Source organism: Apis florea, unplaced genomic scaffold (genome assembly GCF_048593485.1).
Source record: "Apis florea isolate Af1SG1 unplaced genomic scaffold, ASM4859348v1 contig_1603_pilon, whole genome shotgun sequence".
Taxonomy (NCBI): Eukaryota; Metazoa; Arthropoda; class Insecta; order Hymenoptera; family Apidae; genus Apis; species Apis florea.
This window is the reverse complement of record NW_028256408.1, coordinates 486,759-508,761: the sequence shown is the minus strand read 5'-3', so window position 1 is coordinate 508,761 and position 22,003 is coordinate 486,759. Positions and strand designations below refer to the sequence as shown.

The window sequence follows — 22,003 nt, the reverse complement described above, 5'->3', positions numbered from 1 at the left end:
AAGAAAACAATAACAAGTTCATTACAATTATGTAATTATAAGTAAGAGAAAGAGACGAAGAGTATTATAACACGTTGTTAATTGAATTAATAAAACTAGCCCAAAGTGTCTAAGTAGCTTTTGTTTCATCACCCTTCTTGTTGATCTCTTAGCCTTTCGCTGCGAAAAACAGTATACAGGATATTTGGATACATGTTGGATTTCATTGAAGGATTGATAAATAGATTGACAATTGATTAGTCGGTCGACGAATAATATCTAACTGAATTTTGTCTGAAAATTAACCGGCACTTGATTGCTTTATAACAAATCATTGATTGGCTATTGATTGTCCACTTTGATTATTCATTATTCTGTTGCCATTTATTGATTGATGGACCATTTAACCGACCATTAACTGGACCATTAACTGAGCACTCATTGACTACTCAATAACTATTGACTGGTCGCTCTCAAGCATCAAGCAATCAACATGTATCAAAAAAAAAAAAAAAATCATTTCAACCTGTATACCAGAAACATTTATTATTCTGAGAGACGTTAATTGTAAAATGAAAATTTAATGCGTGGAATTTTTTAATAATGTGTTTACATTTTTAGATTTAACAATAAAACTTGTATTACTCCAAATATTTGATATAATAATATAATAAATTAAATTATTAGGTATGCGGGAAGTATGTGGAATGTTTTTATAAAATATAACTTAAAATTACAATAGTTTAAAATAATACTTATTGTTTTAGATTGTTTTAGATAATAAAGCTTTACTTTAAATCATATAATCAAATTTCGGATTAACTATTTTAAGAATAGGAAAATATAATGTGGGATAAAATTTATAATAAAATTGTTTTAAAAAATAGTTAAACAATAATTATTCAGTGACTTCTATAGGCAAATATTTTGAAACATCTGTGTTATTTTACGTATTGCGTAGTACTATATTATAGATAGTTATATAATTGTAAATATTTATAGTTTAAAACGCAATATTCTTAATATATAAGAATTAGAAAGAATGTTATTATTAACCATAAAACTATAGTTTTTATTAATATTAAAAATCTTTATATAATTATTAATAACAGTATTTCAAGCAACGAAAAGTTTAATTAATTGAATTAAAATTATAACGATCTTTATTTGTATATTACAAATATATAAAATTTTAATAAAATTGTTACAAAAAGAAAAATAAAAACCTATGAAAATATAATCATTTACTTTAAATAATAATTAAACAACGGTTATATTGTCTATTTGTAATATTGAAAACATAATATAAAATATTTCTTTCAAATATAATATTATAACATTTAATATTCTTAATAATTTAACGATACAAATATTCTTTTAATGTATATACATATTCTATTCCTATATACAATTGTTCTGATATTGCATAATATAAGAAAAAATTGTATTGTCATCGATAATTTCTTCAATATAAGTGAAAGAACGAATGTATAGTTTTCAATAATGAAAATTGTCAAATCAATCATTAAATTTTATTACAAAATTATTATAATTTCAATAATTTAATTTTTTTACAATTTCATTCATCAATGTATAAAATATATATTGTTATCGTTACCACTTATATCACAAAAATTTATCAGATGTTTAAGTACTTAAATCGATCACATAATTTAATCATAATCTATCTATGTAAATCTATTTGAAATTAATCTTAACTTAGAATATAATATATTTAATATTTTAATAGACTAGTATCGTGATCGTCCTTAAAAATATGACAGTCGCTGAATATTACAATATTTGCGCATAATTTTTTTTATATTACGCCAATTTTAATATTTTCATAATTACTTCGTATATTATTATATTCACAAGTTTTTAATTAATAAAAAAAAATTTACTGAAGGATTTATATGAATCTTCGACATTTCAAAAATGATCATGTATTAATACGAAAAAATGTGTATTTATTAGTAGATACAATATTGCAACACATATAAAAATAAAATTAATACTTTTTATTATTGTATTTTAAACAACATAGAATGAATAATCCTAAAGGAAAATATAATATATTTATTGTTAAATATAGTAAGATTAAATATATAATAAGATCGTACCTATTTAAACAAATAGTGCATAATAAATTTAAACACGTCGATGTTTCCGTTTCAGAGGGTGTTTCCGTGCAGCATTGTTTCTTCTGACTATTACTGATGGTGGAATCAACATATCCATTTCGGAAATTTCTGTTTTATTACATTGATTCTGATCCATAGGGAACATATACTCCAGATCAATGTCATATCTTCAAATAAAAAAAGGATCAAACAATTAATGGTAATATAATAATTTATTTATAGTATTTGGAATTAATTTTACATTAATACTCATTGAAATTAATTATTAATTAAAATTGATTAACAATTGATAGTATTTCCGGTAAGTAATATCACATAGAGAATCGCACTGAATAAATATTATAAATTATATAAGATTTTAAAAAATCGTTTCGTTTTATCTCTTTTATTATTATATTCTCCTGATATAAAATTAAAAATTTGAAAAGAAACTTTAAATAATTCTTTTTCTTAAAAATTTCCTTTTTTGTATTGGGAGAAGATAACCTGATAAGAAGTAAAACGTGAAATTTTTTCTCAGAAATCGATTATTTGAATAATATCGAGAAAAATCACAATTTATAGTATAATTAAGTATATTGAAACAAAAATTTAATGTTAATTTTATTTAAATAATTCACTTTGTCGATAGTTACGCGTAAGAAGTTTCAACATTTCCTGAGAAGATGGCACCACCAATCAAACTGTATTATTTTATGGTAGGTAAAAAGTATGAGAAGTTTGAGCATTTTTTAAAGAGATGACAACACTAATTAAATACCAGAAAAAAATATATTTTTATTACAATATATATTTATTTTATATATATTTTTGTTTCTCTTAATCTTTTTTATGAAAATATGACAAATTAAAAGAAATAAGTAAAAAAGTTAATACATTAAATTCTAAAATATTTTATCATGTTATCTCTTCTTCAATCATATTCTCCTATTACAAAATTGTAAATTTGAACAAAAATTTGTTCTGCTAGAAATTTCAATTTTGTATTAAAAAATATCATTTTAAAAAATGCGAAATATTTCTTATATCTGATAATGTTTTATAAGTAAATATTCCATAAATTCCAAAAATAAATATTCCAAAATATTCATTTTTTTATTCTTTTTTTTTATTTTTTAGAATTTCTTAATTAGAATTATTTATTAATTAGAATCTAAAATATTCTGAAGATCGTAGAAAATTAATTAATTGACAAATTCAATTGCTAAAACAACGAAGTAAACCTGTCAGAATCTTTCAAGCTCTCGTACGCTTGGAATATTCTGAATTCTATTCTGGAATGAATATTTCATGAGCCTACATGTGTGGTGTTAGATATCCATCGTATTAATTCAATTCTCGCACAGGTTCAATCGTCAGTTATTCACGTTTACGAGAAATAGGATCGTATTGTTACTCACCTGGGCAACTTCTCGCGTAGATAAGAAATAACGTTAGTTCCAAGACTCGGCTCTCGGCTCATGATGAAGCTCGATAAGTATCGAGGAGTTTTGCTTTGTTCCGCACAATGCATCAACAATGCCCAAGATTTATAATCCGAATCTAGCACATACGTATTGTACACTCCTTCATCTGTGAAATATGAGTATCATGTGAGAATTGAGAATTTTTTATATTTTGATTGATTTATTTGTTTTTGTTTTATATAAAAATTTATGATTCTTCTTGTTATGTCTGAAATACATGTTAAATGTTAGTTAGATTTATAAAATATGAAGCATATATTTCTAATATCTCTGATATATGAATATACACCATAATATAACATTTCTAATGAAATTAATAAAAGTTTAAAATCAAAGTGACAATTTGACAATTTGGTAATTCTTGATAAGTAAAAATTTTTATTTTTATGCGTTTAATATAGATATTGTGCATATCTTTTATTCAAAATATAACAAAATATAAATATAATCTATTTTTTCCAATACATTCAAGTAATAATATTAGTCATATATGCAATGTCTATCAGAATAAAATATCTTAAAAGAGATAAACCAAATATAATTCATCTTAAATCGATTGAATAGAAAATGTACATGTCACTATAGAATAGAAAAAGAAGAGAAGTGGGTGAACTAGATAAGTATAGTGTATAGAAATGAAAATATAACATTATAGTGGACAGCATAAAAATAATTTATAATGCTATCTGTAGTTTCCGGCTGTCAGTCGTATCTTTCTAAAAGAAGATTTCGTTACAGCTTATATTTGTATTCATAAAATATGCATTACGTATAGAATCATTCTTTTTGCATATTTTCTTAAAGAACAAAGGACTATCTACATCTACATATTTATTCTTCCAAAAAAATATATTTTACTTAATAATAACTATCTTAAGCATTTTTCAAAATTGAAAAATAAATATAAAATAAATAATTATACGTGAAATTTCAAGTATTATTTCTTAAAATATTTGAATATTGATATACTTGTACTATAAATGGACCAAGTTGGTTTCTTATCTTTCAAAAAAGTAAGTTACATTAAGTATAATTGACGTATATTTCTTTTTTTGGAAGATATCACTTTACTATTTTCCTCCAAAAAAAAGGAGTAATCTATAAGAAGATAATTAAAACCCTATTTTTGGGTTGTTATCTCTTTCTATATCAGTATCCTTAATATAATTGGATGAAATATGTAAGGCTATTTTTAACTAAATAAATGCTTCGCTATATTTTATTCTTTTACCCCAAATAATGAATATGAAAATAAAGTTTTTTATATATTAACGATCTACATACGATAAACAATAAAAATGACAATTTCCAATAATATTTTTCCATTAATAATAGTATTTTATTAATATTAATAGAAAATGTTAATCACGATTTATACTTTCAATTAAAATTTATCAAATTATAAGTAATTTTCACCATTGAACATATTCTAAATAATATTTACATTGACTAATCACACGTAAGATTCAAAATTATTATCATATACTTTTTAATTTTCCTTACTTTATACAGATAGGATCGTAAATTATTCAAAAGTTTATAATTTAATTAAAATGTTATAAACTGCATATTATGATACATCTCTAATTTCAAAAGTTTCGCAAAAGTTTCAATTTGCATAGATATTAAAAAAAAAAAAAAGAAAAATTCGATAAACACTGATCGCCAACGATTTGAGAATCGAATCGAAATTTTTACTCACACGGATACTCAGCGTGCACCCAGTGCGCAGGCAGTTCAGGGGACGGTATCTTCCAGGTGATATTGCCAACGAGTTGCTCATTGATAGGGTCGTCTGTGAAGCTATAAGTGAAATTCATTGTAACCTCGGTGCTTTCCGGGGAAATCGACAATTCGGCTCGCATGCATCTGTAAGCGAGAGCCTCCTCGGAGCTTGCATAGTACTGCACTATATACCACGAGCCGAGGAACTGCAAGAAAACGCGTGCTCTTTATTACCGCATGAGGAAACGTGTCTTCACGGTTAATCCGCCAACTTATCCACGCCTTGTATACTCTTTTTTGTTGTTCGCGCTGCTATGTTAATCGAAACGCCTAGAGCTCTAATGGACTTCTGCTTGTAGTGCAGGGAGAGTAAGTTCTCGAGGAAAACGTATGTAGATGCGGGAGACCGAATGCATTCCACGGGGAGAGATGTAATTAAATTATATCGTGTTAATGGCAACAGATGCGTGTTTAACATTGTTGTTTCATTACAGATATGTTTCTCGAATTATTCCTATCATTTGATTAGTATTATTATTATTTATATCATTTCTAGAAGGATATTTTTATGCTTGTTAGGCACCATCTATGTAGATTTGATTTTAAATTTATCGTTTCAAATATATGTTCTATTTTTATTCTAAAAGTAGATATATTCGTTTAAACGATAAATCGTTTATTAAAGTTCTATATTCGCAACTGCAAGAAAGATAAATTACAAAAGTTTCTTTAGAAAAGAGGTCTTTTTTCCTCTATTAAGCATTTAAGGCTTCGTGCGAGGTTCAGACTATGTATAGACGAAGCTACATGAGTGAAATACAATTTATAGATATATGCACGGTGTAAGAAGGATCTGAAGATCAATTTTATTTTCTTGTATGAAAAAATATATATATATATATATCTATTTTAATACTTATATTTTTATCACAATTTTGAAAACAATTTCCCATTTTTGTATACACGTTTTAGTTTTATTATTACGTTTATCAAGTCGAATGTTTAAGTCATCTCCTCTATTCAAAAATAACTCTTATATTTCGAACGATGGCGATAGATGGTCTATTGTACGAGTGATTTATGCGAAAGTGGAAAATTCGGTATCCCAGTCTCGTGTAAATGCTGCAGAGAGGTTTTTACGTGAGGCAGGTCATGCAATCGTTGCCGCGGACTGTCATTTAGTTTGGCATGCAATGCAAAACTATCTCCCTTTCTACCTCTCGTGTATTCATCCTCTTGCACGACGATCCATCATCCATCTCTGTCTTGATTATCATTATTTCAGCTCCATGTCGATATTAACACGTCGTGAACGAAGGGTAAAAATTCACACTTCTTCTTCGTTCTTGACTTTTTCCAAGCATCAAATATTCAAAGTTTGTTTTTTTCTTTTCTTTTCCTTTTTTAATAATTTTGATTAATGCAAAAAAATTAGATTACTTTTTTCGAGTAACTTTTAATCCTCGATGTCATAGAATATTGGTGTTATGTCGTTGAAACTTATATGTGACATTTATTTTAGAATTTATTTAATGTGAATTCTATGAGATTAGTTCTGTCAGGAAGCATTGATGAGATAGTGTGTATCTAGAGTTTGAAAATTGACTAAGAGAATAAGCATAGCGTGAGTGGTTTTTGGGTTATCAATGAAGCTGAACGATTCAGTTCATTGCCTATCTGAAAAGAGAATTCCAAGGTTAGAATAAGAAAAAATAATTATCTCATATGTTGTCAGTCAACAATAGTTTACTATAAATAAGAATCTAAGATTGCGAAAAGTTTCTTTTATATTTCAGAAACTAATAGATTTTCAATAACAGCATTAAGAAATTATAAAAAATCACATAATGAAGAGTAAATCTTTTGTTTTAAATGAAAAGAGAAAAGAAAGAGACAAAAATAATAAAAGTTTTTTCCTAATCTCATTACATTTCATTCATCCTTCTATTATCTCTGTAAAAGTTGATGTCTTCCATATAATTATTATTATCTATCAGAATCTATCAGTAATCTAATGAAAAAAATTAACAAACGTAAAAATAAATAAAATCAAAGATCAAATAACAATAATATAATTCCTACATTTAATGCAAATAAGATACATTGATTTCAAGATATATATATGATTAGATCATATAAACTCAAATACAATGATAAATAAAACAATGAAATCAAGTAAATCATATGATAAAGTTGCCAAAATTAAAAAAAAAGAAAGACAGAGAAATAAGATTCTATCTAAAATAATAAATATAACAGAAATATACAGAAAGGTTCAATGGAAGTGAGCAGTTTTATATGCACACAAAGTATGTCCGAAATAGCCTTCCTTTAAACACGCATAAAGTTCCAAAAATAAATTGCCTGGAGTCTTCCTTTGAAAGAAACTCGCGATATTTTATGCGAGGTCCTTGTCTTCCCCTTCTGTAACTGCAATCTTACAGAATAAAATTCCTCGAGATATCGGTTCTCAAAATTGTTGTCAAGTCAACTTGTTTGTCGATTTGTTTATTTAAGAAAAAAATAATGTAAAAATATCAACAAAAGACCATTCACACTTGTAATTAATAATAATTTTTGATACTCGTGTTGATCAACTCGTCATTAATTACAAATATTAATAAATATCACGCATTTTACATTATTTTACATCGATATATGATACGTAAGTTGAGAAACACTCACTGGTGGAAACACGAAAATTACAATGAAGTTTACGTTTGATTAAATTTCTTCGATTAAATATCGAAGAACTTTCGTTCAAATGAATTGTAGACGCTAAACATCTTCTTTTGTGATGTTAAAATCATACCGCAATGCCACGAGGAAATTGTAATTTCTGTTATTCTCATTCCAATCGGGAGAATTCAACAAACGCGTTCCAATTGCGTTCCCTACAATTATTATTATATATTCATCGTGCATATTGATCGGATATCCGTCGTGATCGTCTATTTATGAAATCAGAATATCAACGAGATACACGCAGCTCGATGTTCAATGATTCTGTGAAGCAATTAGAGAAAATTCAGCAGTTGATTATCTATATTAACATGTTGCTAACTTGCTATATTTGATCACAATGAAGCTTCTCGCTGTGCAAGAAGATATCAATAATTATTATTGTACTCTTTTATCAATTTATTACACTTTGAATCTGTATGTCGCATACTTTTGCATTTTCTTATTCATTTTTATTAAAATTGTCTAAAACAGGTTGTTAATTTATTTATTAGGTAATTAAAAAAAACTAAATCGATTTTAGAAAATTGATCTTCAGATTTTGAACTAGAATTTATCAAAATAATGATTTATATATGTTTTCCTTTAATGAAAATTAATTATTACTTTTTATAAAGATAAAGAAGATGCAGAATCATAAAGACATTTAATATGATCACATTGATTATTTTTTTTGTTATATATAGTCATATATACTTTTCATTGTTATTTGAAAAAAAAAAAACAAATACAATAATCTCGAAAATTCTTCAAAGATCCACATTACCTATCCTATTTCCATTTCATTTTTCAATTTACAAGAAGCACATTGCACACCACATTGATTCTAATTCAACAAGCAAGCAAACAAACTTAAAGAAAATCACAAATCAACACCCGCACTGCAACTATATAAATCCATTCACAAAGAATTCATCAACCAGAATTACCATCAATCAATCAATAATAATAACGGAACAATGACTACATCGCGAAGAACGTACCTCGGATATGTCAAAATTTCTGATTCCCTTTACTTTAGGACACTTGGTCTTGTCCTCCCGCCTCTTCCACGTAGCGTCCACGTTACAACCGATGAGGAACAGTAGCGCTATTATCGTGGAACAGAATCTCGCACGCTTCGTTCCGGGCTGCATTTCTCTCGGTCACATTCAACCTCGCCTCTATCCGGTTGGCACACACGCGGTGCTTCTCTTACTTCTTCGCTCGATAGGTTCGCCTGGTCGACTAAAGGCCACCGAGGCGGGCAGAATGAAGAGCGGACGCGCTCGTGGCTACCACTATCTTGACAAAACCGAGAGGGGGTGGCCACTATCACGTTCCTCCCTTCGCATTCTTCCACTCTTTCCGTTTTCAATCGGCAACTTGTTTCCGTACGTCGCGCGTACGTACGATCCTCGTAACTGGCGCCAGCCCAGGCTCCACCAGGACTCTGTTGATCGTAGGCGTGATCGCCGTCACGGCTAAAGAAGGGCATCGACTGTTAGACCACCTCGTCCCGCTTACTATCCTATATACGAGCCTCTTCGCGGTTTTTTACACGACGCTCGTGTGTTCAAGGTAAACCAATGTTCGCCGGAGCTTTATATCCGGCCCGGTGAGCAATGGTGATCGATATATGCGTGTATTTCGTAACCGAGATAGTTTTATCGGATTTTCTTTTCTGAACGTGAGAGAAAGAAGGGAGAGAAAATTTTTATTTGTTGAAATACGCGTAATTTCGTATCTAAGATAAATGTAATGTAATTGATTTTAAGAAAGGATATTGTAATAAGTGTAAAATCTTTTGCAGAATAGTGTCTTCACTGAGATTGAAATTAAATGTTAATAAAAAAAAAAAAGAAAAGAGAAAGAAATTATGTAAGTATGTGTATATATCTAGATACGTGATAAATTATATTCCATTTTCAGTGAATTTTCAAAATTTTGAATATTATAGTATGATTTATAAAGATGTTTAGTTTTATATGATAAAAAATAATATTAAATTTAAACAATTAAAATTCAGTCGATTCAGTTTTCATATTTCATATGATTTATATCGTATTCGGTATCGGCAATATCTTTCACTGTTTTGAATACGATTGGATGATTAGATATTAATGCAATTTTACACAAAATAATACTATGAAAGTATTGAATAAAAATGAATTTTTTTTAAATTTGCTTATATAAAAATTATTAATTTAAAAAGGAAATAACGAATATTACATGAGATACTATATTTAAAAAATTTAGTTAAAATTAAAAAGTAATAAAGTAATTGTGTTAATAAAATAATATGTTCAATAAGCACAATTCATTGCATGAAAACGGTCTTAAAAGAATTCATTAAACGCATCAATTCATTAATCACAGTATTTTTTCATTGTGATAAATGTATCTTAATTGCCATATAAATTGACGTACATTTAATTAATATGCATTTTTAGACTTGTACATTATGTTCTTCTCTTTCACATTCACTATTCAAGAATCGTTGTCAATAAATAATTCAGTGACAATAGTAACAGTTCACTGAATAACTTCGACATACCACCTCGTCGCACGAAAACGTGTTTGAAATAAATCATGTTTCATTTATATGATTCATGAAATACGTGATGTAACATTACAAGTATTTCTTTCAAATAGTTTATAGAATTGTTCAAACTAAATTCCCATATCTGTTTTTGTTCCAAAATTGGTTTGTTTTTTATCAAGGATAACTATGAATCATAATATACAAAAATTGAAAAGTATTATCTGTGTTCAAACAATTTTAAACTTCCGTGTATCTTTATTTTCATGACTAATATTTCCAAACTTGCAAAGATTGACAATAACCTTATAGAATAGGCGATGTCCAGAATGGTCATAACGAATTAATACATTAAATATTATCAAAGATAAACATTTTATCGATATATTTATCGATATATTTATCAATAATTCGTATTATTTTATTTGCAAAAAACTTTATAAAAAATAATTTTTTATTCAAATATTATAGAATAGTACAACAAGATATAATAGAAAATGATTTTAACGAGTGTATATAACACTGATTTGACGAGAAAGATACGCGCCTTATCATCAAGTTTTTTTATCGAACATCCTTTTCCTTTGAATTATAATCGGAATAAAATAATTAATGTTATAATTATATAAGTGTAAAAAAAGAAAAAAATTATCATATATGAAAATATTATATAAGGACACAATAGCATAATTAAAAATGAAAAATATATTTCATTTGTGTAAAAAATATTTTTTTAATACATTTTAAATATGTCTAATTAAATGCACTGTATAGTCACGATTTTAATATGGTCCACTTTATGAATTGATCTACAATATATCATTATATATGTAAAATCATTTCCATGGAGGTTTAATTTTCTGTTGCTCTCCTTTTGTAGATATCTTTTGTGAAATTGGAATGAATTCAGTAGTTTCCTAAGTTTATAATATATAAGGAAAACAAAATATAATATTAATTAATTACTTTGAAATAACAAAATAAATTTGCTTACTTTTGATACAGATTGCCATTCAATATGATTTTCATCTCTAATATCACATTCCTTTCTCAAATAATGTTTTCTTGGTACTTCTCTACATGTTAAAGATGGACTAGAAATACTTCCCGTTATTTTTGAAAATTCTTCATTTGCTTTTTGCATTTCGGCAATCTATAAAATATCAAATCTTAAATTATTTATATATATGCTAAAATCAAATAGTAACTAACCATTTTCACATATTTTCGGAGATCATCTTTTGATTCTTTTCTACTACTTAATGGGGTTTCATCAATTGATGTATTCATACATTCGTTTTGATCACAAAATTTTCTTAGATCTGATACGTGCGAAGTTAATTTTATTGGTTCTTGAGAAATCTTTGTATAACAATTTGGCATCGATTCAGATTTTTTTGGACTTCTTAATTCGAATAATTTTTCAGCATGGATTTTTTGAAGCGGTGTCAAATTTTCCATATTTCCACCTATAAATATATATTAAATATATATTGAGTTTGTTAATGACAAAATTAATGACAATTTATTATATAAATAATAAATTGAAAAAATTCTACCTGATATAATTTGTAAAGCTTGTTGCCATTGATTTTGCATTACTGAGTGAAGCTGTTCTGCAAGCTGAGATTTAGTAGCACGTTGAGAATTAAGTTGCGATTCTAAGAACGACGACTTCTGCAAAGCTTCTGCTAATTGAAGCTCACATAGTCTTTTTTCTTCTTTATGTTTTTCTTCCAATAAATTTATTTCTAATTTATGTCTATATATAATTGATATAAATTAATTTATGAAATGTTTTATTTCTTTTTAAATTATCATGAGAATATAAAAAACATACTTATCTATAATATCTTTAATTTTTCTAGCTGCACATTCAGCAATAACTTGTTGTCTAGTTTTTAATTCTTCAAGAAATTCTGATTCAGCAACATCAAGTTGAGTTTGAAACTCTTGTAATTTAACTTTTACTACTTCATCAACTTGTTTCTGATAAATTTCTTGTAATTCACATCTAATTTTTTCTTTTTGCTCTGCAAGAAATCTTGTTTCGTCTCTAGCTAATTTCTATAAAAATTATTACAAATTAATATTTATAAATGCCGAAAAATATTATTTATTTTATTACCTCAGCTTTCTTAACATCATCAAGAGTTGAAAGTAACGCCGCATTTTTTTGTTCTAGAATTGAATTTCTACCATTTTCTTCTCTTAGTTTCAATTGTAAGTTTTCTTTTTCTTGCCTAAGTACAATCAATTCAGCTTCACAAGTATCTAATGCTTTATGAATAACATCCATTTCATTTCTAACTTCTCCACCTTTTAATCGTTCCTTTCCTAACTCTTGTTGAAGAGTTTTTAATATTTCCTCAGATTGTTGATTTTTTTCTAATAATTTATCATACTCTATTTTTAATTTTTCATATCTATTTTCAGCTTCTTGTACAAATGATTTATAATTTTCCAACTCGTCGGCATGATTTTTTAATAATTCTACTTTTTCTTTCATTGCAATATCATTTTTTTCCTTATATCCAGCTGCAAGATCTAAAGCTTTTGATAATTCGCCTTCACATCGTTTGATTTGTAATTGAAATTCTGAAATCTCTAATTGATGCTTTTCTGTTACATTTTTAAAATTTGTCTGTAAAGTACTGTATTCATTTTCTAATATATGCACTCTTTGTTTTAATTTAGACCATGCATTATGAAATTGTACTATTAACTCATTTTTTTCATTATCTACTCTAAGTGCCACCGCAACTTTCTCTTGTTGTTCTAACAATCGTTTTTGGAGTTCTTGAATTAAATGTTCACAATGCTATAAAAAATATTCTAATGAAATTTTTTATAATTAAACATATTCATTAGTAATAAACTTTCATATACCTCTCGTCGAAATTTTTCTTCTTCTAACTTGATTCTATGTATTTCTTCTTGTGTTTTGTTACCATTATTTTCCCAAAAATCTGATAGTGACAAAAGCCTGGGATTTGTTAAAGTTCTTCTGTAAAGATAAAAATAAAACTTTATTATTAATTCTGATACTAAATTTTTAACACCAATTATATATAAATATTTATAACTAGTTAGTTATTATAATAAAAAATACCTTGATAAAAAATCTGTATTTGTTGAGGCATGAGCAATATTTCTAACAAGTGGTACATCACATGTTTGTTTTATATGTTCTAAATTTCCATTTTGTTGTAAACTTTTATAAGGTTCTGCCAAATGCAATACATTACATTCTGTATTTTTTATTGATGTTGCAGTGTTGCATTGTGTTGATTCATCATGCAATGAAGCATCTATCTTTTTATGCATATTACGTACTTCAGTATTATGCACATTCATTGAATTCATATTATTTACATTATCTATACTTAAAGGGATTTGTTGAGTAACTATTTCCTTATTTTGTACATCATTTGCTTTTACAATTGATTTATCAATACTGCTTGAATTTGTATCTGTGTGTTCTACTTCTCCAATCTTTGAAACTTGAGTTTGTATATTTTGCTCCCATGTTTTAAATTCTGAGATCATTTTATCAGTCTCATTTATATGGAATGAATCACAGTATGGTAAGGATATATCAGCAAAGATATCAGATTTTTTATTAGATTTTACTGATAAAACATCATGACATTCATTTGAATCTTGCGATTTAAATTCCAATCGTCGATTTACAGAATTTTTGTATATATTACTATATCCTTTCTTAAAACTGTCATTACTATCATTAGTTAATACATTATTTTGTTCCTTAAGACAATGTTGCATAGAAACCCTGTTTATCCTTTTTGACAATTCTAATTCAGTAGCCTCCATCTCTTGAAGTAACTCATCAACTTCGGAGAGCTCCATTTCTGGTATGTTAGTTTTAGAACGTGACTGTGGTTGTTCTGTTGTGCTAGGTAAAGTTGAGGTAGATGGCATTGAACGCAATTGATTGACAGAAGGCTTAACATATATATTATCTGTATTTCTACAATTAACTGGATGAGAATAAGTTTTCCCTCCAGAAGATGTAACATTAACATGCGGAAAACCCACATTGCAAGCAGAAGAAACCACCACAGAGGACTGGGATATTAAAGTACCATGCTTATTTTCATCATGTTTATTAGCATTAGTTACGTTAGTAGCCGTAGACACAAAAAGATGATTCCCCAAGTTTATATCATTTTGACAAAAATTAATACGGTTTGGCAATGAATTACCATTAGGGGTTGATGGAACAGATAAGGATTGACGAGGTTTTACAGGTGTGTTTTGTAAGCTACAGTTCTCACTTACAGAAAGTTTAGTTTTATTAGGTAATGTCTGCCTAAATTTGGCAATTGAATTATTTTCAATTTGTGAATCCAATGAATTATTTAGAAAAGTAGCATCTAAACTAGTGTCTTTGGATTCAATAGCAGAAATTCTGCTTTCTAATGATTGCATATGCTCCACAAGTTCTGATATTACTCCAGTTCTTTTACTACTATAATTTGTTTTCATTCGATCAGAACTAGCATCAGATTCTGAAGATGACGGTACAAGGAATAGGTCGGGTGGAATTAAGAGCAAAACATCTGTATCATCAGAATCACTCATCATCCATTTAAATTTCCTTTCACCAAAGCAAATCAAATCCAATTATTATGTGCTCCCAACAAATTTATATGTATACAGTATTTACACAATATTTTATACATCCCTCCACAACAATAAGCAGTGTAAACAAAAAATTGAATTCACTACCTTATTCATTTAATACTAAAAGAAGATTATAAACTTCAATGGTGTAAATAATTTAGCCTTCTTAAGCGATTGTCACTCATTTTTTAACTTTCATTTTTTCATCAATTTTTATTACATTAAATAGATACACTTTAAAAACTCGTAAACTAACCAAATAAATGTTCGAAGAATATAAATAACTATCTCTACTGTATTTAAAATAAAAATATGTTAATACATTACTAGATGGCAGCACAATGAACTTTAAAAGTTTATCTTTAAATTGGAAATACATAAATTCATTGATAGATGGCAGCACAATGAACTTTAAAAGTTTATCTTTAAATTGGAAATACAAAAATTCATCAATAGATGGCAGCACAATGAACTTTATAAGTTCATCTCAAAATTAAAAGTACGTAAATTCATTACTAGATGGCAGCACAATAAACTTTAGATGTTATCTCTAAATGAGAAATACGTAAATGTATCACTAGATGGCAGCACAATAAACTTTAAAGATTCACCCTTCAATCAAATTTCTTATAAAATATCATTTTAAATTAAAGTTAAGTTTTATTTATTTATTGTCAATCAAAAAAAAAGAAAGAAAATTAATAAACAATTTATATATTTTATCAAAAATATATAAATTAAAACAAAATTTGTTTTATAATTGAATAATTCTAATTAAATATTTAATCTTTCTATTTATAAAACTTTATTTTTTTCCATTTTATATTTTTCCACTTTCTAAATTATGAAAAGAAGTATAAAAAAAAGTATTTACATTACATATAAAAGAAAATAATATTAAAAAAATATTAATAATATTAAAAATTATTCGTCCTCAAATATTTTTAGTACAATGTATTCTTATAAATGAATAATATTCTTCTATATTTTTGAATAAAAGAAAGAATTAATAAATTAAAAAAAAAAACAAAATTAAATTATATTTTTTTATGTCAAAACAGACTATACAATAACATTATTTAATTAATTTCAATTATTACAATTAACATATCAAGAATGTTACAAAATAGGATTAAATAATTTTAAAAACGTTTTAAATAGAAAGAAAATGCATTATAAAATCCCCAATATTGTAATAACAATTAATTAACTCGTATCAAAAAAAACTGAAGCACAATAATTCCCTTCTTGTTCAAATTTAAATAGCAGAAAAAAGAAAATAATTATTATAATAAGATATTTAAAGAAACAAAACTTGCCAATATTCTTTCCACGATTCTTTACGAAAAAAAAAAACGATTCCTCCCCTTTCCAAACGAATTTTTCCTCACCTCCCAAAGTAAAATAAATTCACTCCGTCCAATGTACGATGTATAAACGTGCACGGAATCCGTTCATGCGTGGAAACAACGGATCGTTCGAGGAATCGTCGACGTTCAATTTGTTTGCGATTAGGGAACGATAATAATCATCGTGTTCCGTGCACGTTGTGGAAAACGGGGGCGATATTGTGGGAACATGGGGGATAATCCCTTGGAAAAATGCAGATTGCGCGATTCCCGATGTTCGAGAACGAGCTTCGAATCCATTTGGGGAAGTTCAGTATGTGGGGCAGGATTCCGAAGCTGCGTGGAATATTACTTCGCGATTAGGTATCGAATTCGATTCGCATTGATTCCTGTTCTATAGAACAGTTTCGTCGCGGTTTTTGTCGAGGCGTGCAACAGCCATTAACCTCGTTCCTTAGACAAAGCTATAATATCGAATAATAAAGTGGTAATCGTTCCTTTTCCTTAGTTTCTTCTTCTCAACTTGTAGATTAAGGGGTGAGAGCACGAACGACGTTGTTAGATTTTGGGAACGATCGACTTACGCTAACGAGTTTCGTATCGGATTACCTTGCAATTAACTTTTTGAACGATCGATCGATTTGATCTATATTTCGATTCTTTTATTCAATCCTTTTAGAGGGGAATCTTTATAGGAATATATTTGCAGTATATTAATAAAATATGAGAAATTTGTTTTATCCAGATGAAGCATATTTATTTATCACTTATTCTTTTTTGTTTTTAAATAAGTGAAATACTATGCGATCATCATGTTTTATTATACTATCTTATATTGGAAGGGAAGAAATGATACATTTGAACTATTTCTATCGTATAATAGAAATAATATAATTTTATTTGTATCACAGAATTGTTGACTCAGTCTGTAGTACAAACAAAGATAAAAAGCTAAAACGAATAGGTTATGCAACATTCTTTTCTGTGAATTAGCGAGCAAATGAAATTCATTCTCTATTATTATATTAACAGAACAACAAAATCTAGCTAGAAGAACAAAATTGATATCCAAATATTACGGTACCTGTATAATGATGGATCCTCTTGATTCTACGTTTTTTCCTTCTCATTATTCCTTCCATGTGAGCCACGTTGGAACGAATAGAATCGGAGACTTGATGCTATTTACGAGGTATCGTTAACCTCGTCGATCTAATACATGCGTTAAATATAGTTGATGCGCGCTACTACGCGTCTACGAAGCACAAACGATTCCTTTCTATAACCCCTGACATCGTTTTTCAGCAGAATGTATAACCATCAAGAGTTTTTTTTTCCCCCCTTTTTCAGCGAGAAGAACGATATGCGGGTCGATCGATCCGATCAACTAGTCCAACTTTTATTATACGTTAATGTTTCTCCAAGTTTCTGAAGTTGTCTGTCGTCTTGTCTATCGGAGGATGAATCATTGATTCATCCTCGATTGCGAGATGAAGGCTGGAAATGGAGACAATTTCAGTCCAAGTGTTCGCCTCTTTCGATAAAATATTTTTAAAACTATCGACAAGTTGCTTGGAATAGCGTTAATCCTTTGTTCTGAAATTTTTTCTCCTTTCCTTCCGTTTGATCCCGTTTTTATATATATATTGTTCTGAAAATATAATATTATTCGATGAAAAATGTATCGATGTAAATCCTTCCAATTTTTGAGAAATATGTGTATCCTTCTTTTGAATCTTCGTTTGACGATCAAGTTTAGCCATTTAATTAAAATAGCGAGGAACGATTGTGAGAGAAATGAGAACCTATTTTACAATAGAACATTTAAATATTTTTAAATCACGTCTGAGAACTCGTTCAGCATAAACCAGCAATTCAATTAGACCATTTAAATTCTCGTTATTTATCGAACCGGTTATAACAGAATAGTTAATTCTTCGATTAATGGACTCGACCTCCATCTTTAACGCGATCATTTTATTTCCCTATAACCCTTGCACCTCTCTCGGTTCTCTATTTTAAAGAACAAAGGATAGTTATCCAAAGTGGATACAAAGAGAATAATCGATGGCTTTCACGCGAAACGAGCACGCCTAAAGTCTAAGCACGATCTTCTACGCCCACCGGTTGACCAAGATTCGATGGATCAACATTTCGCCGTGTTTACCGGAGCGGAAGATGACCATTTCGAACGCGTTCGAGTATGGACTCGTGTACACTTAACTCGGGCGGGCGGACTTATTCGTCGCTCGAGCGTTTCTATCGCGGTCGATGCTCCAAATCTCGAATTCACGTCAACGGTGACGTTAATGTATGCCGATTACTCCACGAGATCCGATCGTGATAAAATTATTATTATTATTATTACTCGCGCGTTTTAACGCTGGATATCACGTTGGCTTTAAAACACATCCCTTGGAAAACTATAAACACAAAATTTTACTGTATCTTCCATTGAATTGTAGGCCAATTTTATTCCATACGAAACATTTCCTCCGATTTTACAACAATTTTAGAATATCCCTTCTCAAACAATTTTATTCCACACGAAACCGTGGCATTTCCTTCCTCAAAACAGTGTTGGCAATAGTGGATTGATATTAATTGAATTAATAATCGTTCATAATTACTCGAATCGACGTGATTAAAAGAATTGTTCAAGGTTGTTCCTCGCTTACCCGGACAGTTATTATCCATAGGGGATAGAAGAAAGGGGGGATAAAGAAAGTGTCTGATTCGACGAGGATCGCTAGGCCTGGAGTACCTTTGATCCGGTGTGCAATAGTCAGCAGACGGCTGTACAGAGTCGGGAAGTACAATCGATAAGTTCGTTGGCCGATCTTCTTTTCCGGGGATAACTACCACTCCGTTTCCTGCTGGACGAGCAGTCTAACAGAAGTGACCCGCCACGGTGCCAGGAATCTTCGGAACGGCCGATCAATAACCCGCTCCTGGACGAGAGGGAACATTGACAACGCCGTGGGAAACGGCTGATAACTAATAACTCGAGGGGGTCTAACGGGGTCGATGCCTTCGAATCGGTCGTGCCGAAGAAAGCAAATTTAACCCTTTATACTCTGACGTTCCGCTCTGCCCATTCGTTCGCAATGGCAGCCCATCGGACACCTTCTCGGCATTTTACAATCGGCCGCTGTTACAATGTATCGTTCTTACCTTCTTCTTCTTCTTATTTTTGATTCTGCACACGCCAGAAAGTTTTAAATTTTACTTTGTTTCGAGCTTTGAAACGAGTTATAATGAGTTTTTAAGTGTAGATAAAAAATAAGTGGCCAATCTATCAAAGGTGACATTCAAAGAAACATGTTTAATATTGATTAAAGAAGGATATCTAGAATATCTTTGGATTTTAAATATACTTCTTTGAATATTACTTTGGATATTAACGGTTTAGCTTTCTTGTGTTGCGTTTACTCTACAATTCCAAACACGATTCCAAATATATTCCGACTCTCTTTGTTGTTGTATGCTTTGATAACAGAAGGCAAACAGTGTACGTAAATATACAAATCTAAAATTTGTCTATCTGCGAATGGACAAAAGAGGGAAAGTTCAAAGAACGTGTATTACATTAAAAATTGTGTTATACTCGAAAAATTGACAACTCGTTTGTGTCAACGCGAAATAATAATTTCTTTCCTACTAAATAATTGGAGAACTTGCATAGAATTTTAAATCATTACAATATCGAATAAATTATAACGATGAATAATCCAATCCGCTTTAAAGAAAGTTTACCAATTTATAGAAAATTTAATCCACGCAATATGCAAAATAAAATATCCCAAGGAAAAAGTAACTTCTGTCAATTTTTATTCTCATAAAAATTCTCTAAACAAATCAACATAATTCCATCCATCTCTGATCCTTAAACAAAACAAAAAAATTATGCTAAAACTTAAACCAGATCATCCTCCTCCCTCCTATTCACCCTTCGAACACACTCTATCCCCCCAATATCAATCGATCAATTTATCCTTAATCACATCTTCTAAAATTCACGTAACCAAATGTCTTTCCTCGACAACGAACCATGTACTTGTAGCATACCTACCTCCCTCTGCTCAACGGCGTACAAGTTCAATAACGTGCTTCGCACACGAGCATTATGCACGGTTACCTACAAAGTAGGTTTTTGGTAACGTGATAGATTGGCGTGTAACTACGCGAAAAGGGCGTTATCGAGGGCCGCGTTGGGCGCAAGGCTCTTGACACCACTGAAAGATAACCAACAGCCGAATAGCCCCGAGTCGTGACGGGCCGGATGAAACTTAGATCACTTGCCTGCCGTTCCTCAAGATAAACTCCCCGAGATAAACTCGAGGATCTTGGAAAACCGCGGCAAGACCGATGGTTTACGCTGTCTCTGCATCGAGACTCGATTCTCCGTTTCGCTCACCTCCAATTCAGCTGGCTTCTGGCTGCTGAACCCTGGCTGTGTCCTTTCTCGGGATCGGCATCTCTTCAAGATGCATCCACTCGCGGTGTATTCGTTCTGCATCAGCTTCACCCAACCGTGAAAACTGTCTCACATCAACCCTCTCGATTATTTTATTTATTGTTCCTTGCCATCACAGTGAAAATATATTTTTCGGGTATTGATTTTGGTAAGTGAAATCACTCGGGTATTCAGTCGTTGATAAGTAAAGATACTTTTGTTTAAAGCTTTAATTGGATAAAAATTGGATTGAAAATTATAATGTAATATAAAATATTGGGAATAATTTGAAATGGGAGGAAGAAAGCACAAGTGAATTATTAATAAATTGTAATCCTCGAGAAGCAACAAATTTGATAAGAGAATAAATGAGCTAATTTCGTGTTTATTAATTCTATAAACGATAAGTATTAAATTGATATTTTTAATATCAATTTTTCATAGAAAATTGTATTTGCTCATTCAGTAGTTTTTGATTCATATTTAAAAATATATATATCTTGAAATGATTTTTATTTAAATTTGAGAACGATGATTCATCCTTGAGGTAATTTTTCTTGGACATCAAAGACCCAATGAAATTCGTCTTTGTAATATCGCAAATAGAATCGGAGTAAATCGTACGGACGCTCAGTCGGCAGTAAACTCGAAATGGCTCCCGTCGCAAAGTACGCCATAAGCCCGATCGATCTTTGCATTTACCGTGACGTTTTACCTCGTTCCTCAGAATTATTTATTCCTTCTGACGATGTCTCGTCGAAACGTTGGTTCCTTAGCAAAGTAGCTAGTCACGCGTAAACTTACGTATTTTAGAAGGATAAAGAATCAAATATACATTGAACAAGAGTATGAAAAAGAGAGTTCTAATATGAAAAAGAATAATAAAATATTACGAAAAATTCTACCTTTTCCAAGTTTGACGAAAAAACTAGTTATGAATATGAATGTTTTATGGTAGAATTATTCTAATTTCA

At 29.3% G+C, this 22,003-nt stretch overlaps 2 protein-coding genes and 1 long non-coding RNA gene across 3 annotated transcripts; 1 reads left to right on the top strand and 2 right to left on the bottom strand.

The window, feature by feature from the left end:
• Positions 1-1,928: 1,928 nt before the first annotated feature.
• On the bottom strand, positions 1,929-9,547 carry Karl (lipocalin/cytosolic fatty acid-binding protein Karl). The gene is made up of 4 exons (XM_012494178.3): positions 9,040-9,547; positions 5,292-5,520; positions 3,524-3,695; positions 1,929-2,290 (listed from the first exon to the last, which is right to left on the bottom strand). The coding sequence occupies exons 1-4, from the start codon at positions 9,190-9,192 to the stop codon at positions 2,131-2,133; spliced, it is 714 nt and encodes a 237-aa protein (XP_012349632.2). The 5' UTR covers positions 9,193-9,547; the 3' UTR covers positions 1,929-2,130.
• Positions 2,158-3,209, top strand: LOC147658863 (uncharacterized). Its single transcript, XR_015290738.1, has 2 exons — positions 2,158-2,322; positions 2,755-3,209. It is a non-coding gene; the product is annotated as an uncharacterized LOC147658863 (long non-coding RNA).
• Positions 9,548-11,270: 1,723 nt separating the features above from the next.
• On the bottom strand, positions 11,271-15,510 carry Cnb (centriole duplication and spindle assembly protein centrobin). The gene is made up of 8 exons (XM_003698988.4): positions 13,690-15,510; positions 13,467-13,584; positions 12,706-13,398; positions 12,418-12,644; positions 12,137-12,339; positions 11,790-12,046; positions 11,572-11,730; positions 11,271-11,494 (listed from the first exon to the last, which is right to left on the bottom strand). The coding sequence occupies exons 1-8, from the start codon at positions 15,183-15,185 to the stop codon at positions 11,414-11,416; spliced, it is 3,234 nt and encodes a 1,077-aa protein (XP_003699036.2). The 5' UTR covers positions 15,186-15,510; the 3' UTR covers positions 11,271-11,413.
• Between the last annotated feature and the right edge of the window lie 6,493 nt (positions 15,511-22,003).

Bases quoted from the DNA above. Each gene is read 5' to 3' on its own strand.
- Cnb (XM_003698988.4), bottom strand. From the start codon at position 15,185: ATGATGAGTGATTCTGATGATACAGATGTTTTGCTCTTAATTCCACCC. The intron at 13,399-13,466 runs GTATATGAAAGT...TATTTTTTATAG, and splicing joins AAGAAAAATTTCGACGAGAG to CATTGTGAACATTTAATTCA. The intron at 12,645-12,705 runs GTAATAAAATAA...TAATTTTTATAG, and splicing joins ATGATGTTAAGAAAGCTGAG to AAATTAGCTAGAGACGAAAC.
- Karl (XM_012494178.3), bottom strand. From the start codon at position 9,192: ATGCAGCCCGGAACGAAGCGTGCGAGATTCTGTTCCACGATAATAGCG. The intron at 5,521-9,039 runs GTACGTTCTTCG...GTTTTCTTGCAG, and splicing joins GAAATTTTGACATATCCGAG to TTCCTCGGCTCGTGGTATAT. The intron at 3,696-5,291 runs GTGAGTAAAAAT...CATATTTCACAG, and splicing joins GGTGCACGCTGAGTATCCGT to ATGAAGGAGTGTACAATACG.